This window comes from Lichenostomus cassidix, chromosome 4 (genome assembly GCF_008360975.1).
Source record: "Lichenostomus cassidix isolate B80296 chromosome 4, HeHo_3.0, whole genome shotgun sequence".
Classification (NCBI taxonomy): Eukaryota; Metazoa; Chordata; class Aves; order Passeriformes; family Meliphagidae; genus Lichenostomus; species Lichenostomus cassidix.
Genome location: NC_139484.1, coordinates 20,514,666 through 20,533,362, shown reverse-complemented (window position 1 = coordinate 20,533,362; position 18,697 = coordinate 20,514,666). Strand labels below are relative to the sequence as shown.

Genomic DNA, 18,697 nt, shown 5'->3' with positions numbered 1-18,697 from the left:
AGTTTAGTATGTGATTGGACTATCAGAAGTAGCAATTACAATTGAAACATGTTCTATAACTAGAGTCATAGAAACATAACTGCAGTTTAAAAGTTATCAATGCAAACTCTTGATATTAAATCAAAGTGTGCAAAATGTGTTGCTGTATGACGGTAGGTATGTGGAGGGGGGAGAAAGGTGGACAGTGGGAAAAAAATTAACCCTGTTTTAAAATAACCAAAAAACCCAAACAACAAAATCCAGACAGTCTCCAGGACTGAAAGCAGACAGTAACCTGCCAGCTACATATAGATGACAAAGCAAATGAAAAATTGCATGCCCCTCTTGGAGGTACATCTTCATTTTTTAAAAAAAGTCACTTACAGGAGAGCAAGTTGGTGATTTGTCTTATATCCTGGACCTTTTTCAACCCTTGTCAGAAAATGATAAATTATTGAAGCGTATTGTACAGTAGCAACTCTATTTGTGTGTTCTGTCATGGCTTCTGAAGTGCTTAATGTGGAAAGGTTAACTACTGACTGCAAAATAACTTAGAATTATTTCTTCATCTTAAAAACCAGTAAAATTAAAAATTTGCAGTCCACATTCCCTCCCTTTGATAAGTGAAATGTTAATATTTCCTGCTTGCTTCAGAGCCACTGGTACTTGGGAAGAAGAGGACAACGTTATATTCACAGAATTGTCTTGTGTTAATCCATCCACAGCTAGAAATACTTTTGTTCCTGGAAGCACTGTAAACTGTCCAAAGAATAAAGCAAGGCTTCAGACAGCTCATTTTAAAAAATTAACTAAATAACCTTATCGTGAGGTACATTACCCCGACTAGTAACTTTGTCATGAAGAACAAGAAAACATTCCGAGTGTGTGGATGTTAAGTGCAGAAACACTCAGGCAAAGGAGAATCTGAATGTTCAAAGTTGGAGTTTTTTTCCTTGGCTGACCGTATGTAAAAGGAGAAAATACACTTTATAAATTGGTATAAGCATCCATGTAAGATTGAGCTGGATTTACTCATTGTGCTTTGATTATCTGGGAACATTGTTGCTTTTGTCTGCTCAGAGGTTCCCCATCCCTAATGCATACCCCATACTCTAATGCATTTGTTCTTATTTCTGGCCAGACACAGAGAATATAGAGATGGTACCAGGTTGGGGTGGGGAAATGGGAGAAAGAGGGAACAGTCTGGAGAGGACATATGTGGCATGTTTACAAAAGCTTTCAGATTCCTAATGTGTTTTCAAGAGTAGCTTTAGGTATTAGTTAAAACTGCTTTTTACTGAAGAACTCCATTGTGTTTGTTAGAGAAGCACAAGAAAAAGGTCACCCCAAGCAGAGGAAGGGTGGGGGGTACACAGGCAGGAGGTGAAGTAGCTACTAGGCTGTACTGACATACCAACTGAGAGCTCTTCACCTCTGACTGACTTCCTCAGCTGGCACAGAGCTTTCTTTTCACCCTTAAGGCTTTTCTTCCATTTGATTCAATCCTTTCCCCACCCCTAACTGTTGAAGTGTCACTGCTACATCCCTTGATTCAATCCACAATTCAAGATTTTTTGGACAGCTGAACTTTTTACCCGATGACTCTTACTAGACTGGCATTTAAAGCTGACCCTGTGTTTTCCAAAAGGGACAGGTCATTGTCACCAAACCACTAGCATTTCCCTTCCCACCATCAGTTAAACTATTGTTTTGCCATCAATACAAGGCTCTGATTTGCAAGTACTCCATCCCTGCTTACCTTCCAATCAGTATTTTTGTAACTGTTAGCATAATTAAATGAGCTGTTGCTTCAAATTAGTCTTGCAGCACTATTACATGCTTCTCTTTTATTTTTTTTCTATACAATGGAACACAGCAATGCTTTGAAACAAAAACATTCAGGCAGCTTACGCTCCTTTACATTTATTTTTTTAAAAAATATTTAAACACTTGTATATTTCACCTGTGGATTTTGAGCTACAAATCAAATAGGGCTCATCACTTCAAAGAGGTTTACAAGTACAAAAAACAGCCTCCTTCTGGCATCTTCACATCCTCCTCTTCTGGGTGCTTATGTACAACACTGTGAAAAAGAGAAAGTGGCACACAGAAGAGGGCCCTGGTAAATAACATGCAGAAGCCTTTTTATTTAAAACATCTTATTTCCATGGCTTGTAAATCGACACTGTAATAAATCCCATTCAGCACAAAGAAAGTCAGGCAACTTCTTTAAAAAATGCCATTAGATCTAAACATTATGTGTTACTTTGGTTCAGTATTTATTTTATTCATAGCCAAACTATGATCCAGCAGATGCAGACCAAACAGAAAAAGAACAAAGCCAGTGCCCTGCAGTATTACTGAGGGGAGCATGAGAGCATTCTTCAGCAGCAGAATTACAGGTGTCAGACACTAATGCTGTGATCTTTCAATAAAAGCTGGAAATCCCAAGCACTTAAGGCAAAGCTAATTATTAGTTATGAAGGAACAGACATCTTCCTCCTGCTTGACTGATAATATTCCCAGAACAGATCCATTCACAACATAAAATGATATTGTGCTCCTAAACCTGGGATGTCTTCTATTCAGCCTGTTCTTGAGCCTTCTGCCTCTCATCCATTTGTTTTAACTTTTGTAACAGATTATTTCCTTAATTGATTCTCCAGCTGTAATGTCACTCCACTCCTTAGCATCACAGTCCAAATGCCTTGCAAAAAGCAAGAGTTGGCCTCATTTCAAGGATTATTTCTCCACCCAAAATGCTTTTTTACACTGGTGCTGCATTCTCTTTGACTCTTCTTCTAACATGGGATTGCATCTTTGTGTTTTTTTATTCCATCCCTCTTTGCTGACCTCCATTTTCTTTCCAAGCAACTTGGTCAAACTGCTTCATTTACCTCCTCTACAAGTCTCTTCACATCCAACTTGTGAACCTATTCTATTTTTAGATACTCTTTTCCCTGGCATGTCCTGCTATTACAGCCTGATACCAGAGTCATTTTAGGAGCCTGGGATTGTCCTTGAAGTGCACTGAAATCTACCTACTGCACTCGGATATTCAAAGGCTCAATAGTAAAGCATGAGTGATTTTCTTGACTGGTGGTAAAATCTTTACTCAAAAGATGAAAGTAGCCTCCTGTACTAATGATCAGCATTCATTCAGTTCTGGAAAACTGCTTCACCAAAAAATACTACAGTGGCACTGTAATATCTGCACTGTAGCATAAATTTATGCAGTAGCTTGCCTTGAAAACATAAACTCTTACAGTGCCAAAGCCATCTAGGCAAGCAGTGAGTACAAAAGAGTAAGCCTGTCAAACAATAGAAAATAAGCTTCAAGGAAGGCTAGAAAAGAACTTCAAGTTCAGAGGCAGAAAGGACCACAGGAATGCAGAAGAGCACAGGCCCTAGAGAGTGAAACTGTAAAAAGCAAATATTTTTAAGATTTCCAAGAACGAGTATTAGTTTTAGGCTTACAGGCAGCTTACTTACACCTCAGCCACCCCTCAAATTCAGAATATCAAACCACAATTTTCTAATGTGCAGTAACAGAAGGAGCAGGAATTACCATTATTTCCGCGGATAAATGCATCCCCGTACTTGTTCTTTAACTGTCCATTTACATATTCTTCAGTCTGCTCCAGAGCTATGTTCATATATCCATCCAGGCAAGCCAGGACACCTGAAAACAGTGGCAGTTTAAGAGAATCAGCCTGAACTTACTGTAAAATAAACAAAAATGCACTTTAAAAAGTATGGGGGGAAAAAACAACCCTGTATCTTCAAAATAAACTAAAAGCCCAAGCTTGGCCAGATGTGTTCTTCAAAGAAGTCAGCTGGGAGAGAGGAATCCCAGGCACTCTGCTAGCAATGTTATCAGTTGGTGTAAGAGTTGTGGGAGTAAAAAATGTTATTAAGGCATTATTTCAAAAGATGGGCAATTTCCACTTTGAAAGTTTAAACTGTCATTTCTCACTTGTGTTTTAAGCACTCACAGAAAAAGAACCTGTGACATCAAGTGTAACTGGATAACCTAAGAACAAAGCTATGTAAACTCAGTTATCACCAAAACTTGTGATGGATATAGCTGACAAACAACCCTTTGTTGTCTTGTGTTGTACCCTATAGGATAGCACACACACTTTTTCATATTTATCTTCATGCTTACAGACCTAGAACACTGCAAGTCTCTATTTTGATGTCAACAAAATTCTATATATTTTTCAACAGACTACATGCTCTTGAGCAGCACTGAAGTCTTCCCACAAAAACAAAATTGCAGCTCTTAGATAATGCAGTTAAAGAATAAAAATCTCGGCCATTTGTAATATTAGATGATCTTTTGTTCAGGAAAATATGCATTTTAGTAGCACATAACTAATAAGCATTTCACAAGCTCTTTTATATCCCTCTTGCATGTGTGTTTTCCTGACATCATTGCACAGACCATACTACCTAAATAATTTTTCCTCTGTTTGAAAAACACCTAGCTATTTACCTAGCAGTAAAACTTGAAATATAGTCTGTTTGCTGTGCTTGAAGTGATGGAGAAAACTCAGGACACATTCTCATTTTACTGAAGTGTTACTGTAGTATGTTCCATTTAATAATTAGGAATTCAAATTCTTCTACCAACTTGTCATGGCTTAAAGATTATTATTTTCCTTTTCATTTTTCTCTGCTCTGTTTCTACAGACATAGGAAAAACTGCTCACAAAGGGCCACTAAATGCATCAAAAACCCAAGCTAAACAAAATTCAGGATTCTTTTCCACTCCAGTAATCCTGAGTGCTCCACACAACAGAAAAAAAATGTTTGTCCAAAATTAAAATTGGACAGTGTCGATTTACCTGAGCTACTCAGTAGGCCATAAATGCAGTATTTTCAAACTCTGTTTTCCTAGAGCGCATTCACGGTTGTTTCATTCTGTTCCTTCTTTTCTTTGTGTTTACTCTTATACTACTAATGGCATCAAATATTATCACTGCCCATCCTGGCTAGCAATTATATGTTTTATCTGTAGGTAGAGCTGTGGATATGTACATATCCATATTTACACACAGAATCCATACATTAATGTATCCCTGATTATTTCCCAGGGCTTCCTGCCTTGGACATTTGCAGCACTTGGCAATGATTCAAGACATTTCACAGTTACACATCAACACTTGCATGAGGCCACAGTCGGTGCCTGTGGGAGCCTCAGAGGGTGGAGGCAACAAAAAAATCAGCAACACAGCCTGGGGGAGAATCTGGACAGATCTGCAACAACAGCCTGAGATGCTGTTTTGTAAATGTTTGGCTTTTACAACTGGTGGCCACATTTCTGCAGGAAACAAAGTGCATGTTTTTCAAATAAAAACACTACACAGATTTTCAGTCACAAGATCAAGTCAAATAGGAAGGAAGGAGTGCACAGGGAAATAAGGAAGGGAATGGGGGAAAAATATCCAGTGACAAATAATGGTGTTCAAGGAACTCTGGTTCAATTCCTGCTGTGTCTGACTGTAGGCACATTAAACTAGCTCTGCTGTGGGGAAAGTTGAGTAGTTAATTTACAGCATTTACAAATGCATCTTAGCGAGGGGAGGGTAGCAATGGTCTCAAAGAAAATAGGAGGTGGTGCAGCAAAAAAACCAAATCTGGTTTGGCCCTGCCTTGTGTGTTCCTTCAGGTATTTACCTGAAGGATAATGATGACTTGCTTTAATTGACTTTAATGAGCTCTCTCTACATTCCCCTGTAGTAAAGAACATACAAAGAGGCAGTGAACTTTTTGAGCCCCCAGTCCCACCTGAAGTGCTCAGACAATGTAGTTCTCAAAGAAATGAGAGACTGCAAATTTTGTCAGCTGAGCGACACTGAATAGAAACAGGAAGGGATAAGAAGGCACTGCTTGTTCTGTCAGTGAACAATAACTATTTAAAACTGTCATAACACAAAGATTCCTTGTCACAGCACAAACAAGTCTCCTCTCACAAGTGCCAAGCTAAGCCAATTGAAGTAAATCTCTCTGAAGCAGTGATCTGTTGCAGAACCATCATGTTTAAGTCATTACAGAATAAAATCTCTACATTGTGCCCAACAGAACATACATGATTAGTTTTAATTAAGTTTGGATACTACTAAAAAAACTGGACAGATTGATAGTGTTATCTTAATGAGAGTAGGACCAAGACATTTCACTCCACAGAGAAATGTTTCCTTTTCTGCTTAAAAACATCTATAGTCCTACATACAGTGCATGAACGTATACTGATAAGCTAAAGAAATCAGGATTAAAACTGATGGGCTCTGTTAAAATGAAACTGGCAAAAGCCACACTAAGCTTTCTCCTGTATCTCTGTGAATCTCAATCTAACACAGGCCTAGGCAGTTGTTTAACCAAGAATGTCACTAACTCTTCAAAGCTGTCAAATCCCTCGTGTAAGAATTCTATTATGACTGACAGCACAGTTTACTCTGAAGCTTTTCTGGACCAGGATCTATTCTAGGAAATGGGGAACAGAAAGGTGAAGAAAAGTCTAGTTCCAACAAGGGTTGCTTAAAAGGGGGCAGCCTGGCCATTTCACGAGTTGTAATTCCAGAATATCTTTCCAAGTAGCAGTTTAGAAACTCAGAATCATCCAGTTGAAGTATTTGTGACTAAGGACACTGATTATTTAGATCAGTAATTTTAATCTCTGAATACACTGTTAATTCCTTTTTTATCACTCTCTCTGGAGCTGATTTTCTATTTTTACTACCACCATTCTGAAGTCTGTATTCATATACTGCATGATTCTGGTTCACACTGTTTTGATTTTCAAAATCAATGCATCTATTCCAGGCTCCTAAATAAACTTTACTCACTGTGAGAGACAGATGGAGAACTTACCTCGATAATCAACTCCAGAATTTAATTTTACAACAACTGGCCTTCCAATGATTTGCTTTAGGAAGTCACTGGGGGTTTGCTTCCGTAGACTCATCTTGGTCTTCTCTTGTAAGCTGAGAAGAGAAAACATTAGAATAAGAGACATACTGCCACATTGTTTTAAATACTCTGTACAGACAGGCAGATCCCAGATTCTTAATATTTTCAGTAGAAGAAGATGCTGAAGGAGATGAAAACAAAACCCTAAGGGGTTGAGGTGGGGAGACAGAGCTCCTATAGCCATTGCATTAAACTTTCCCTTTGGCATTTTTATTACTTCTGAAAGTATTACTAAGAATCCTTGTTTGCCACACTGTGCATCTGTTAAACTTCAACAGCACTACAGGCCTTATCATCGCTAACACCTTTTGCTAAAATGGTTTTAGAGGGCTAAGCCCCAGATAGGTGTTTCATGTCTTCAGGGGCACAGGAAGCAGCCGATCGATGCTCTGGACACGGAAGTCTGTGCGGGAACAGCAAAAGTAGTTTTGATCTCAGCTCACAAATACAAGAAAAGCATAAATTTAAAAGGGTGCCGTCAGGTGATCAAGAGGACTAAGATAAGGCTTGTGATTAAATCACAGAAAAGACGCTGTGATTTAAGAACGCATTACACGCACCCAGCTTGGTGCAAGACCGCTCCCAGTCACCATTCGCTTGACTCCTGCTCCAGCATCACTTTGTTCTGCATTGCAGGTCGATGGCAGAAAACACCGGCAAGGTGCCAAGTGTCGCTGCTTCCTGGGGCAAATCGCAAAGGGCTATTCCAGCCGTAAATCCGGGGATGGTCACTGTTCCCCTACCAACACGCACTGCCGCCAGCGCTGCTGCGCCCCGGGGCTGTGTCCTTTCCCAGCCCGCACACGCGTTCCGAGCCGCTCCTCCCGCGGGCAACCCTCGCGTTCAGCCCGGCCCCAGCGCCCGGGGGCAGCTCCCGGCCGGAGACCGCGGCTCCATGACAAACCATCCCGGGGGGCACACGCAGGGCCCCGGGCCCACCCCGCACTCACCGCCCGGCGCTTCCCGGAGCTCCCCGGCGCTTCCCGCGCCCCTTCCCGGCGCTCCCCGCCCGCCGCGGCCGCGCCCCGCTACGGCGGCCGGGCGGGACATGCCGCGCAGGGCCGAGCGCGGGGCGGGGCTGGGCGCGCGTTCCTGCTGCCCGGCCGCCCTGAGGGGATGGCGGCGAGGAGTTGCGGTCATTCACGGGGATGGAGGCGTTTCTGGGTCTTGCGTGGAGTTCCGCGCGAAATAACGCCCCATCCGCTTCGTACGGAGAGAAATCTGGCAGGAAAGATGTCTCGTGGGGAAAAAAATCCCCACAGGATCAGTTAGGTAGGGAAAAACCTCACGGATCATGGAGTCCAACCTATTTCACAACACCGCCCTGTCAGCCAGACCACGGCACTAAGAACCATGTCCAGGCTGTCCTTAAACACCTCCGGGAATGGTGGCTTCACCACCTCCCTGGGCAGCGCATTCCAGTGTCTACTCACCTTGTCCGTGAAGGAATTCCTCCTATGTCCAGTACGATCCAGTGCAGAATTGTATTCAGCTCTGGTGAGATCCTGTTAATTCCCAAATGATCCTGTCCTTACCAGACACGGTGAGCACCTCTCAGGTGTCCTGTCCAGGAGCAGACAGGAAAGTGCTGAAGGTGCTGATCAGTTAATTTCACAGAGGAATCCGTGAACATAGAAGCCTAAGAGTTGGTTTTTTTTAAAGTCACCTGGGAATAACTTGGCCAAAGAGAAAACTGAAGTCACCTTCTACTTCCTTCCATCATCTCACTTGTTTTTCCTCCTTTCCCCCCCAGCTATCTCCTGACGTTTGGAAAATACTTTTTTTTTTTTTTTTTTAAGGGTTTAATACTGTGGCAGGAGTTAATCATCTGTGAAAGCTTCTGGACTGTTTTGTTTTGTTAGGGATTTTTAAATTCTTCCATTATTGATTTAGTATCTTGCCAATCCTCTCTATTCTCTTGATATGAAGAAAGTACCATGGCTTTTTGGAACACAGGTTTGTATTGTCACTTCCTTCTAGAATTGTTTATCTTCTCTTTTTGATCATGTGTCCAGTAACAATTTTTTTTCCAGAGCTTGGACTAAAAGGCTTTAAGAGGCAAGGGCTGCAAACCCGACCACATTCACCTGCCTGTCCCAGAGTTCAAGCACAGGCACGGACAGGGAAGTTGGGCCACACTGTGCCTGTGTTTCCAGGCAACCATCATGTTAATCAGGAGCATCCAACTGTGCTTGATTATATCTAGTACTTGAAGCAGAAAAGAAACAGAAAATAGTTACTCCAGGGAGCAGACTTGCAAAGTTTTATTTGGCTGCCTGGCTTCAGTGAGTAATGCTTTGATAAAGGACTATTCCTGTTTTCATTGTTATCAATCTCCAGTATAAAGATTGGGCAAATAAAACCTTCATGCCTGGGCTGGTAAATTTGCATGGCAATTTTGTAAATCTGACCAGGGACATTTTGTTTTGTGAGACTTCCTCTTTGCTTTTTTTCTTATGCGTTTGTCTTCAGAGCTTGTATTTCTTTTTTTCCAAGCCATCAGAAACTGATGAGCTGTTTTGCCTTCTGCTCAATAGGCTGCTTTCAGGCTAGCTGAGGCTTATACTTAATTACCATTTCTCTGTGTGTGGATACCTTGATTTTCTGCTGCCAGTCAACAAAATCATTGCACTTTCCTGCTTCACAGCCTGTGAACCTCACAAACACATCAGATTTGAATCATGGGCATTGAGATTGGTGAGTTCTGTATCCTTAGCTCCCATCTTCCATAGTTTGAGACCAGGTCATGAACCCAAATCTTGGGTCATTTTCCTTGGTTTGCCACAGGTCTCGAAGCAGTCTCATGTGCTGTTCCTAGGGGTAAATTAGCCTTAAATGGACTCCCTAAGGATTCCAAAGCTCCAAGAGCAAAAATAGAATTCAGATGTCATTGGCTAATGCTTATCTTTTGCTTGTTTGTCAGCTAGATGGAGAAGTATTTTGATGTAAAATGTTGCATACCTGGCTATCAATAGATTCTTTTAAACACTGCATTACTTTATCCTTTCCTAGTGTACTGTGGTAGAGCCTTTTCAGCTGCATAACTCATGGAAATCAGCGAGATGCTGCCCTTGCCTTTTAATCAAGATGAACTTGAAAGGTGAACATTGTAAGTGATAGAAATTATTTATAATTTGGTAATAAAAGTTTATGTCTAGCACTCCAAATTTCACACATCTGCTATGTGCTGGCCTTGAGATATAGAACAATTGCAATTGCCTTTACATTTGGCCTCAGATGAAAGGTCATAAATTACAATGATGGAGTTCGTAGTCATTCCCAGCTCACAAAATTTCCATATTAACATCTTCACCTCAAACATAAATGGTTACAGAGTTACAAAGAAAAGAGTTGTGTTGGCCTTTGTCAACTGAACTTTAAGATGTAACTCTGTGGATCGTGTACTATTGCTAAATTTTAAACATAAAGCATCACAGAATCCTTGTTCAGACGACCTAATTAAAACTTTACCGTTAACTTTAAAAATGAAATGGGATTTGACACACACACACACACTCTCTCTCTCTCTCATATCAATGCAATAAAACCTACTTCAAAGTTAGGAAGGTTTTTCTCTCCCAGCTACTTAAAATAAAAGCATTTTCAGAGTGAGATGGCTACAGAATGCAGAATGGGTCAGAAGGAGTGTCCAGTTTTTCCTTTTCCTGTGAATTGCACATCGTTCATATCAGTTAAGTGCAGATGAACAACAATTCAGGTGACAAAAGCATGTCTGTGGCATGTTTTGAATTCAGCCTGAACAATCCCCAGCTACAACCAGTAGATTAATAAAAGCTACAATCTTTAAACAGTCCTCATCTGAAACTCGGGTCAGAGAGGACAAATCAATTCTGGCCCCAAATACAGCATACCATATGATTTTAACAATTAACTTTGATGCCTTCTTAGGTTAGGAAAAAAAAAATAAAACCTTTTTTTGAAATTATGTAATAAAATAAGAGGCCAAGATTGAGTCCCAAATCCAGAGAAACTTTTCTTGTTCAGAACCTCTCAGAATGGGCAGGCAGAATGAGGTATCAGCCTCCATGAAATAGTGTTGATGTGGAGAAGCTCTGCAATTCAAGACTAGCACTGCTATTGCAGGGTTTCCTGAAGACCCTGAAATAAACACAATAGTACAATTGCTACAGGCACTTTGCCTGTTGGAGAGGTGGAAGGCAAAATTCTGCTCCCACTGAAGTCAGCAGAAGTTTTGCTGATTACTTCTGTGTACTAAGGATGCCTCTGTAAGGTACTGAAAATACACCTGAGGTCTCAAAACTTTCCTTCTGGAGCTGTGTTCTTTTGCTCTGATTTGTACTTCTTAGAAGTCTTCTTCTGATGTTCTGAGTGTGAGGAATAGAACATTAAGGAATTGAACGACGCATGAAGAAGCAAGAGAAAGAAAGTATTGGCACCTTCATTATTTTCCCTCCTCTTCAAACTTCTTGGTGAACAAGGACCTGTCAGCAGTTCTTCAAGGGAGCTGGGGAGACTAATGTAAGAACTCAGCCTGAGGCTTTCTCTCTGTCTCCTACACTTTCAGTTCTGTACAAAAGAAAGGGAAGATCCTCAGAAGCTTTCAGAGTTCCCTTAACCCACTCCAAGTTCCTGGAAGTGCTCTCCTTGGCTTCCCAAGGGACCAGCATTTTCATGAGCATTAAGAGGTCTGATATTCCCCTTTGCATACATTTGGATGGGAGAGTTCAAGCCTTTCAGCATTTGAATGATAGTCTGTCTGTGCCTATATGGTAAAACTTCAAAGATGTTTTTCTCCATAAATGGAGGCTTAGGTATCCAGCATTATTTTCCAAGCTGTGCTAAGGTAGTCAGAACCACTGATATCCTGCCATGTTCTCAATTAAAAAGTTAATGCATTTTTAAATGGAACCTTACTCAAAAAAGTACTGGGTTTGCGCAACAGATTTTAGATAGAAGAGCCTAGCAAAATTCTGTTGTCTTCAACTTCTTATGCTGTGCTCACACCTTGGGATGTTCATCTCCTATATGGCTTAAGTAACATGATGCCCTTTTATCATATTTGTCTCTCCTACTTTCTGTCCAGTTAAAATATAGTGTGACAGATCATGTCAGACTTATGCTTTACATTAAGTGAAGACTGGAAGCCCCACTTGATTTGTTTTTGCACCACTTAGATTTTTTTTCTATAATATGATCAAATTGGAACAAAACCTTTTGTGCTTAGACTTTATAGAATATTTACATTAGAGCAAATGCACATTCTTTATTTTTCTCTTGTGGAATATCAATTCCAGATGATATTTCAATGTAAACTTTTCCATAGCTGGTTCAATGAAGCTGATTCAGTACCTCAGGTTGAAAAATCTGGTATCAAGTTTAAGCACAGACACGAGTTGGAGTGGTTGCTTTAAATTGACCTGCTGGTGCAAAACATCTGCAAAGATAGTTCCCAGCTCCCTAGAAATGCTTCTGATGCAGACTTGGGGATATGAAGTAAACATGAGTCAGAACTAATTTGTAGTGTGGTAAGAACAATACAGAACTAATTTGTAGTGTGGTAAGAACAATACATACGTTGTCCTGAATTTCAGTGAAGAAGGAAGATTAAAGAGTGTTCAGACACCTTAAGTATTTAAAATATTGGGAATTATGTTATAATCACTGCGTGCTTTTACTAAGAGGAGAGCTTAATTTCTTTAGAAATAAAATATGATTTAATGTCAATGTTAGGTCACTCCCAGTGCATTTGTGAGCCGCTATTTTCCGATGGGCCCCAATTCTTGGCCATTGGCTAAAATGTCATTGTTTCTGAGTTTAAGGGAATGAAATAGAATGTGATTCTTTTGTAAGGTAACAACAAAAATGGGTAAAATCAAAAAGGAGAACTAGAAGCTGTATATATAGGAAATAAACAGGAATAGAACAATAGCATAAAATTCTATATTGAGTCAAAAGTTAGTTTTTCACAGAGTACGTTATACAGCTCTCTTGTCTTTTAAACTCTCTTATAAATTCAATGGATACACTAGTGAAAATAAAGATGCTATCTATAAATACAGTTCTGTCAATCTGGTGTGACTGCCTGTGACCCAGTCCCCAGGGCCTGCAGTTTCAGAGGTAGTATAACCTCAAACACAATGTTCAGATCTGATTCCCTGGTGTTCACACATGCCGGAAAATATTCCTCTATACTTCAGTCTTGTCTGCTTTTACACGAAAAAATATATTCCTGGACAATTTATACAAAACAATATTGAAGGTTGGGTACTAACTCTTCCAGATCTGCAATAACAGGTTTGAGGGAATGTTATCTTCTAGGAGAGGGGAATGATGCAGGGCAACTGACTCACTGTTCCACAGTCTGGTTTACGCCTTTCAGGCAAAACTGCCATCTGTGCCATCAGTGCAACTCCACCACTCCTAGGAATTGTAGGAGCTTTAGGGCAAAAAACAACACCCATCTTCTCTCACTCACCTGATCCTACCTAGAAAATGGAGAGAGCAGTAGCATAAAGTGCCTGTAGCAATCCAGACCACCTGGCATTAAAAATCTCACCCTTGCTGCTGCTGCATGGCCTGCATGGATGTTGGAAACAGTGGAGAATGCTATGAAAGTGCTCAGCATAGACAGGGTTTGTGACTGTGAAACTGCAAGGGTTCAAAAGCCTCTTCTGAGCAGAAGACAGATGATACAGAAGCCTGATCAGCCCTTGCAGGCTTTTATGGCCAGGAAGGTGTTGGCAACATTGTTGTAAAATGGGTTATAAATCCTTATGACTTGGATCATTATAGAACTACAGCTCTCATTACTTCTCTCTGCTCTGCTCTGCATCAGCAGCGGACTTCATTCTACAGAGAAGAGAAAGAAAATCCTCTGTGCTTCCAGGAGAAACTGGAAGGTGAAGAAGCACACTGCATTCACATGCTTTTCTTTGGTGTCTTGTTTAATTTCATTTCCGGCTCCATTGAGTGACACATGCTCTTGGATTCCTCCATGACATATGTGCAATCCTCTGGTCTTGCACCATCAAACCATATCCTAACCATGTCACCTCCTCAGCTACTGTGTTTCTCCTATGCATTCACCTTCCCCATCCAAATAATTTCCTTCCTTTTTTTGTTTTCTATTGTGTTGGGTTTTTTTTCCCCCCATGGCTTTCACCTGTGTGCTTGTATACTTGGGACTGACATTACCAATTGATTTCATATAATGCATACAGGACAGCCTAAATATATATTCCTGTCTCTGGATGTAGAGTTTAGACATTAAAATCAATGCCTTGGAGGTGAAAGGCTTCATCGTCCATAAATAACTCTTAAACTGCTCATTTTGGCTCCTCAAACAGAGTATCAGCAATGGAGTATGTCATTTGGAAGATGAAATTTGAAAATACACATGCTGTGCTCACATGCTGAAGTTTCCTCAGTTGGAGGGAATCATAGTGGAAAGGGGGAATAACAGTGGGTTAGTATTTCCACACAAAATATATAAGTAGATTTTTAATTTGTTTTTTTTAATAATAAAGAAATATCTGTGACGATTTTAGCCCACTGTTGAATAATGAATAATAAGTGAATAATCACATGCTGTGTAAACAACTCAGGGTTACACCTGCAAACAGTGCAAATTTCCAGTTTGAAATGAGCAAGTCAAGTGTGGGGCAGGTTGGTCAAGAGGGAGGATCTGTTCTCACGTCTGCTGTTGAGCTGCTTTTAAATGTTGAGACAGGTCATCCCACCTCTCTGTGTCTCACTTTCTCCTCTCTAAAACAAAAAGAATGATATATCTAAAGTGCTTTCAGATCAATGGATGAAAACTTTATGTAATAGAAAGGTATTATTAAGATCCTAATGATGCCATGAGAGAAAAGAATCAATAATTATTTATATTTTTCTTTGCTGTTTAGGAGGTATTTATCTACTGACTATATTTTCTACAGTCAAATGCACAACAGCTGAGTGTTGTCACTGTCTTGTGGAACATACAAGTCATTTTGTATCTGTATGATATAAAGATGAAAAACAGGTTAAATTCTAGTATGTCATTTCTCTCAAGGCTGGAGGGCCAAAGTCAAAGGAAAATCTAATGATTTACTGCATGAGCAAGTGCAAAATCTATGCATTAATAAATTCTACAGGACTGTATATGCATGCTTTGCTCATACTATTTTTTATGCTTGAATTTTTTTAGGAATTAACATTTAAAAGATTGCTTTCAAAAATTGCCCCGCATCAACTAATCTATGTTTAAGGAATCATGTATTTATTTTTAAAGTAACCTCATTACTACCAGACTACTTTTTCCCTTTGACAGTAAAGCTGAGTGCTTATCTTCCATATTTTCATAATGAAAGCTCCCAAGCACAGGATACTGTGGCAGATTTACAGCCTGCGAGCAGCAGAACTGACAGGCATTTTAATATGAAAGGAGATATGATGTCTTTAATGTACAGTGATGTCACTTCTAACAAGGTAGAAGTGTGCTTTTTGCACTGCAATCACCATAAGAAGTGAAACCTGTCTGCTTCAGAAGTCACCTTTTAACCCAGGAAAAGGTCACAAATAATAGAAAAAAGACAGGACTCTGCTTACTCAGGTGGAAGGGCACTCTGACGTTGGAGGAGCAAGGCTATTGTGGATGTGCATTATCTCCAGGAAGCTGAAGCTACAAATAGTCTAGCTAGAGCTAACCTTGAGAACAGAAAAGGAAAGGATAATGAAAATCCTCAAGGGAGTGTTAAACTGAAAGCCAGATTGCCTGTTGACCACCCTTTTTCCTTTTATCCAGCATTGATTGGACCTAATAACTTGAAAGTGATATTGACAGCAGTATAGTCCACCATTAGCTGGACACATGATTATTTCATTGAGAGAAAGGACAGGAACCCTGTACCAAAACCTAAGGATTTCATTCTACATTAGACCAGAGAATTTACTACTTTGTCTAGGAAATATTTGACAGTGATTTTAAAGGCTGATTTAAAATGTGCATTTCTTAAATGTGCTCCCAGCTCCGGACTGAAAGCTTTTATCATGTCATTCTGAAGATGCACCATTCCTAAACATCATATACGAGAGCATAAGATTAAAAGGCCATAAAATAGCAAGAAATCTCAAGGTCCAATAAGTACATTGTGTTAGCATTAGGCTGGTGACTTTGGTTAAAGACAGGAAATTAAAATACATTGTCATATATAGATATAGCTATCTTCTCAAGAGAGTTGCTTCCTCAAAGCGAAAATTTCAGAAAACCAACTTTGGATATTATGTCCTTTGGTATTTTGGCAGTTTGATCTTGAAGGGATTGCAATAAGGAGGAAAAGAGCAACATAAGAAGTAATTACGTTATTTTCTATTATCTGTGTAGAAATCCTGATTTTATATGAAAATGGTTTTCGGGAGGCTCTGAACCATCATCTTCTCCTAACCAGGGTGGTGAGGCACAGAAACAGTGATATTCATGTAAGGTAAGACAAGGAGGAAGTCACAATATTGAACGATGTGTATAGTGTTATCCCCAAAATGAAGTATTGATTTCAGTACAACTGCATATCTGTGTGTCCTGCAAAATCAGAAATAATGGTTGACCTCACAATGATGCCTGTAATATTCCACAGCTACTCCTATGTTATTTTGAATTTAATTTTTATAACTTAGTGTATTCTTAGAGATTATTTGGTTGGGTTTAATTTACTTTGAAATAGCTATCTCACTTCATCCCACTTTGAAGTGGAGGGAAGCGAAACTGCAAATTCAAGTTTACATAGAGAAATAATCAAGTTGCACTTCAATAGAAAATGGCAGAAATACTAGTAGTATTGGTGAATTCTTCTCCCATTTTAAGCCTGTTCTTCCAACAGCAAAGGTACATTTCAAAGATAAGCCCTGGGTATGCTTGGATTTATGACAATATTTTAATTATATTTTCCAAAAAGTAAAAATACTGGTAAGTGAGATACAATGTGATACTGCTCTAGAGCCATAGATCCCTGGGAAAAAAAAATCTGATGTCATTAATGTAAGGTAATGGTTTGGAAGGTCCTGCAATAACTTTAAAAGGTCCCATGTCTGGAGAGGAAAGCAGCTTGACAGACACAGGTTGTGAACTGCTTCACTTTCCACGCTACCTTATATCTGTCAATATATTGGTTATGGAGCTGTGCCGAGGCCAGTCTCCAAAGGCAGGCTGTCACATTTCTCAAAAGATAAAACATCCCTAAGGGTACAAAGAATTCAGGGACACAAGCTGATAGACAGGAGCAGCACTGCAACTCTAACATTTTATGGCTGAGTTCAGCGAGTGAGCCCTTTACAGGATAATTGAATTGATGAAGGGCTCACAGTTGCCCCGATTAAGCTTGTTCCTTCTCCATATGTAAGACTCAGGATAGTTTAAGCAAAAATTGATGAAGAAATTTGGAAGAGAAATATTCATAAGCTCTTTGAAAATTGGTCTCACATGAAAAGCTTGCCATTTCTTGTGTTCCATGTGCCGTTTGTCCACACAAAGAATCCTGTTGGCTGAGAAGTGCTATTTGCAGCAGCCTTTTTTTTTTTCATCTAACTAAGGATTTGTAAATATTTTTAGAACATGTCTTGCTGCTTCATGACTCATTCCCTTTACGAACTTTGGTATTTTTCCCATTTGTGACCATGCAGCATCCCTGTGGCATATGGTCACCTGGGAAAGAATTATTAAGGAAGAAATTGAGGGATTTTAGCTATTTTTAATGATTCTTGGAAGACTGAAATGTGGAAGAAGAGCCACATCAAAGCAACATTTTTCAATCTACTGTTTTGCATCAACCAATCTCATTTGTTTGTGCTTTCCATGATATATCCCTCTATTGTATCTTTATTCATAACTGAATTGAAAATTATCTGGGGAATGTACTTTGCCTCTGCACATGCTTGTCCAGTGCCAAGTGAAAGAGGGTGATGGTCCATGACTGGGACCATTAGGTGCTATGATAATACAATTTTTAAATAATTGTATATTGGACCAGGAGCTCATAATTTCCTGCTGATGAAGGAGAGCACAAGGGCTCCTGTTGAACATCCAGGAGATATTTAACCAAGTACTTAGGTAAGAAGGACACACCTTCTAGAGGGAGGAAAGGGAAAAGGAAGCATGATCTAATTCTTCGAGCCTAAATTTAACTTTATCACTGTAAGTATTAGCAGCAGGATGCCATGGCACTGGGAGGGTACAGTCAGAAGCAGGACTTATTTTTTACAGTTTAGCAGTAGATTATGTCCTTTGTGAAGTTATAAAAGTTACCATGAGATCTCTTAAATAATCTTAAGTAGAAATTAACTTATGCAAATACAACTTCTTATTTACACACGCTAGCTATGGTTGGCTACTGTAGAACACAGCTGACTGATGGAATAATGTAGAGATTTCAGATTTGTGACAGATTTGTGTCTCTTTTCACTCTGTCAGGTTTAAGCTCAGTGACTGGAAATAGGCCAATTTCAATAACTTTTCTTACTGTATTCCTGTTATCCTTCTTAAGACATTAAGGCAAAGGGGCACTCAATTTATACCTGAGCCTATAATTAATCAATAGGATCAACAGGCTGGCAGACACTTATTTTCAACATAAACTCCATGGTTTGCCTGTTTCATGGTTTTTAACATTTCATTTCCAGATTTCACCTCTAGAGACAGCAAGCTACCAAGAAAATCTAATGCTGAGGTCTTACACCGGCAGCACATGTGGTTTCATTTGTTCTTGGGCTGCACAGTCAGACACAT

At 39.7% G+C, this 18,697-nt stretch overlaps 1 protein-coding gene and 1 long non-coding RNA gene across 2 annotated transcripts in view; one reads left to right on the top strand and one right to left on the bottom strand.

Moving 5' to 3' along the window:
* The window catches only part of LOC146437995 (uncharacterized), a 47,119-nt gene that overhangs the window by 11,112 nt on the left and 17,310 nt on the right, over window positions 1–18,697 (top strand). Inside the window, exon 3 of the long non-coding RNA XR_014851629.1 lies at window positions 16,304–16,403. This is a non-coding gene — a long non-coding RNA (uncharacterized LOC146437995). The remainder of the gene's footprint in view (window positions 1–16,303; window positions 16,404–18,697) is intronic.
* Window positions 1,795–8,008, bottom strand: LSM6 (LSM6 homolog, U6 small nuclear RNA and mRNA degradation associated). Its single transcript, XM_085058198.1, has 4 exons — window positions 7,905–8,008; window positions 6,856–6,968; window positions 3,548–3,661; window positions 1,795–2,062 (listed from the first exon to the last, which is right to left on the bottom strand). Exons 2-4 carry the CDS (start codon window positions 6,947–6,949, stop codon window positions 2,028–2,030), a joined length of 243 nt encoding a protein of 80 aa, XP_084914324.1. The 5' UTR covers window positions 6,950–6,968; window positions 7,905–8,008; the 3' UTR covers window positions 1,795–2,027.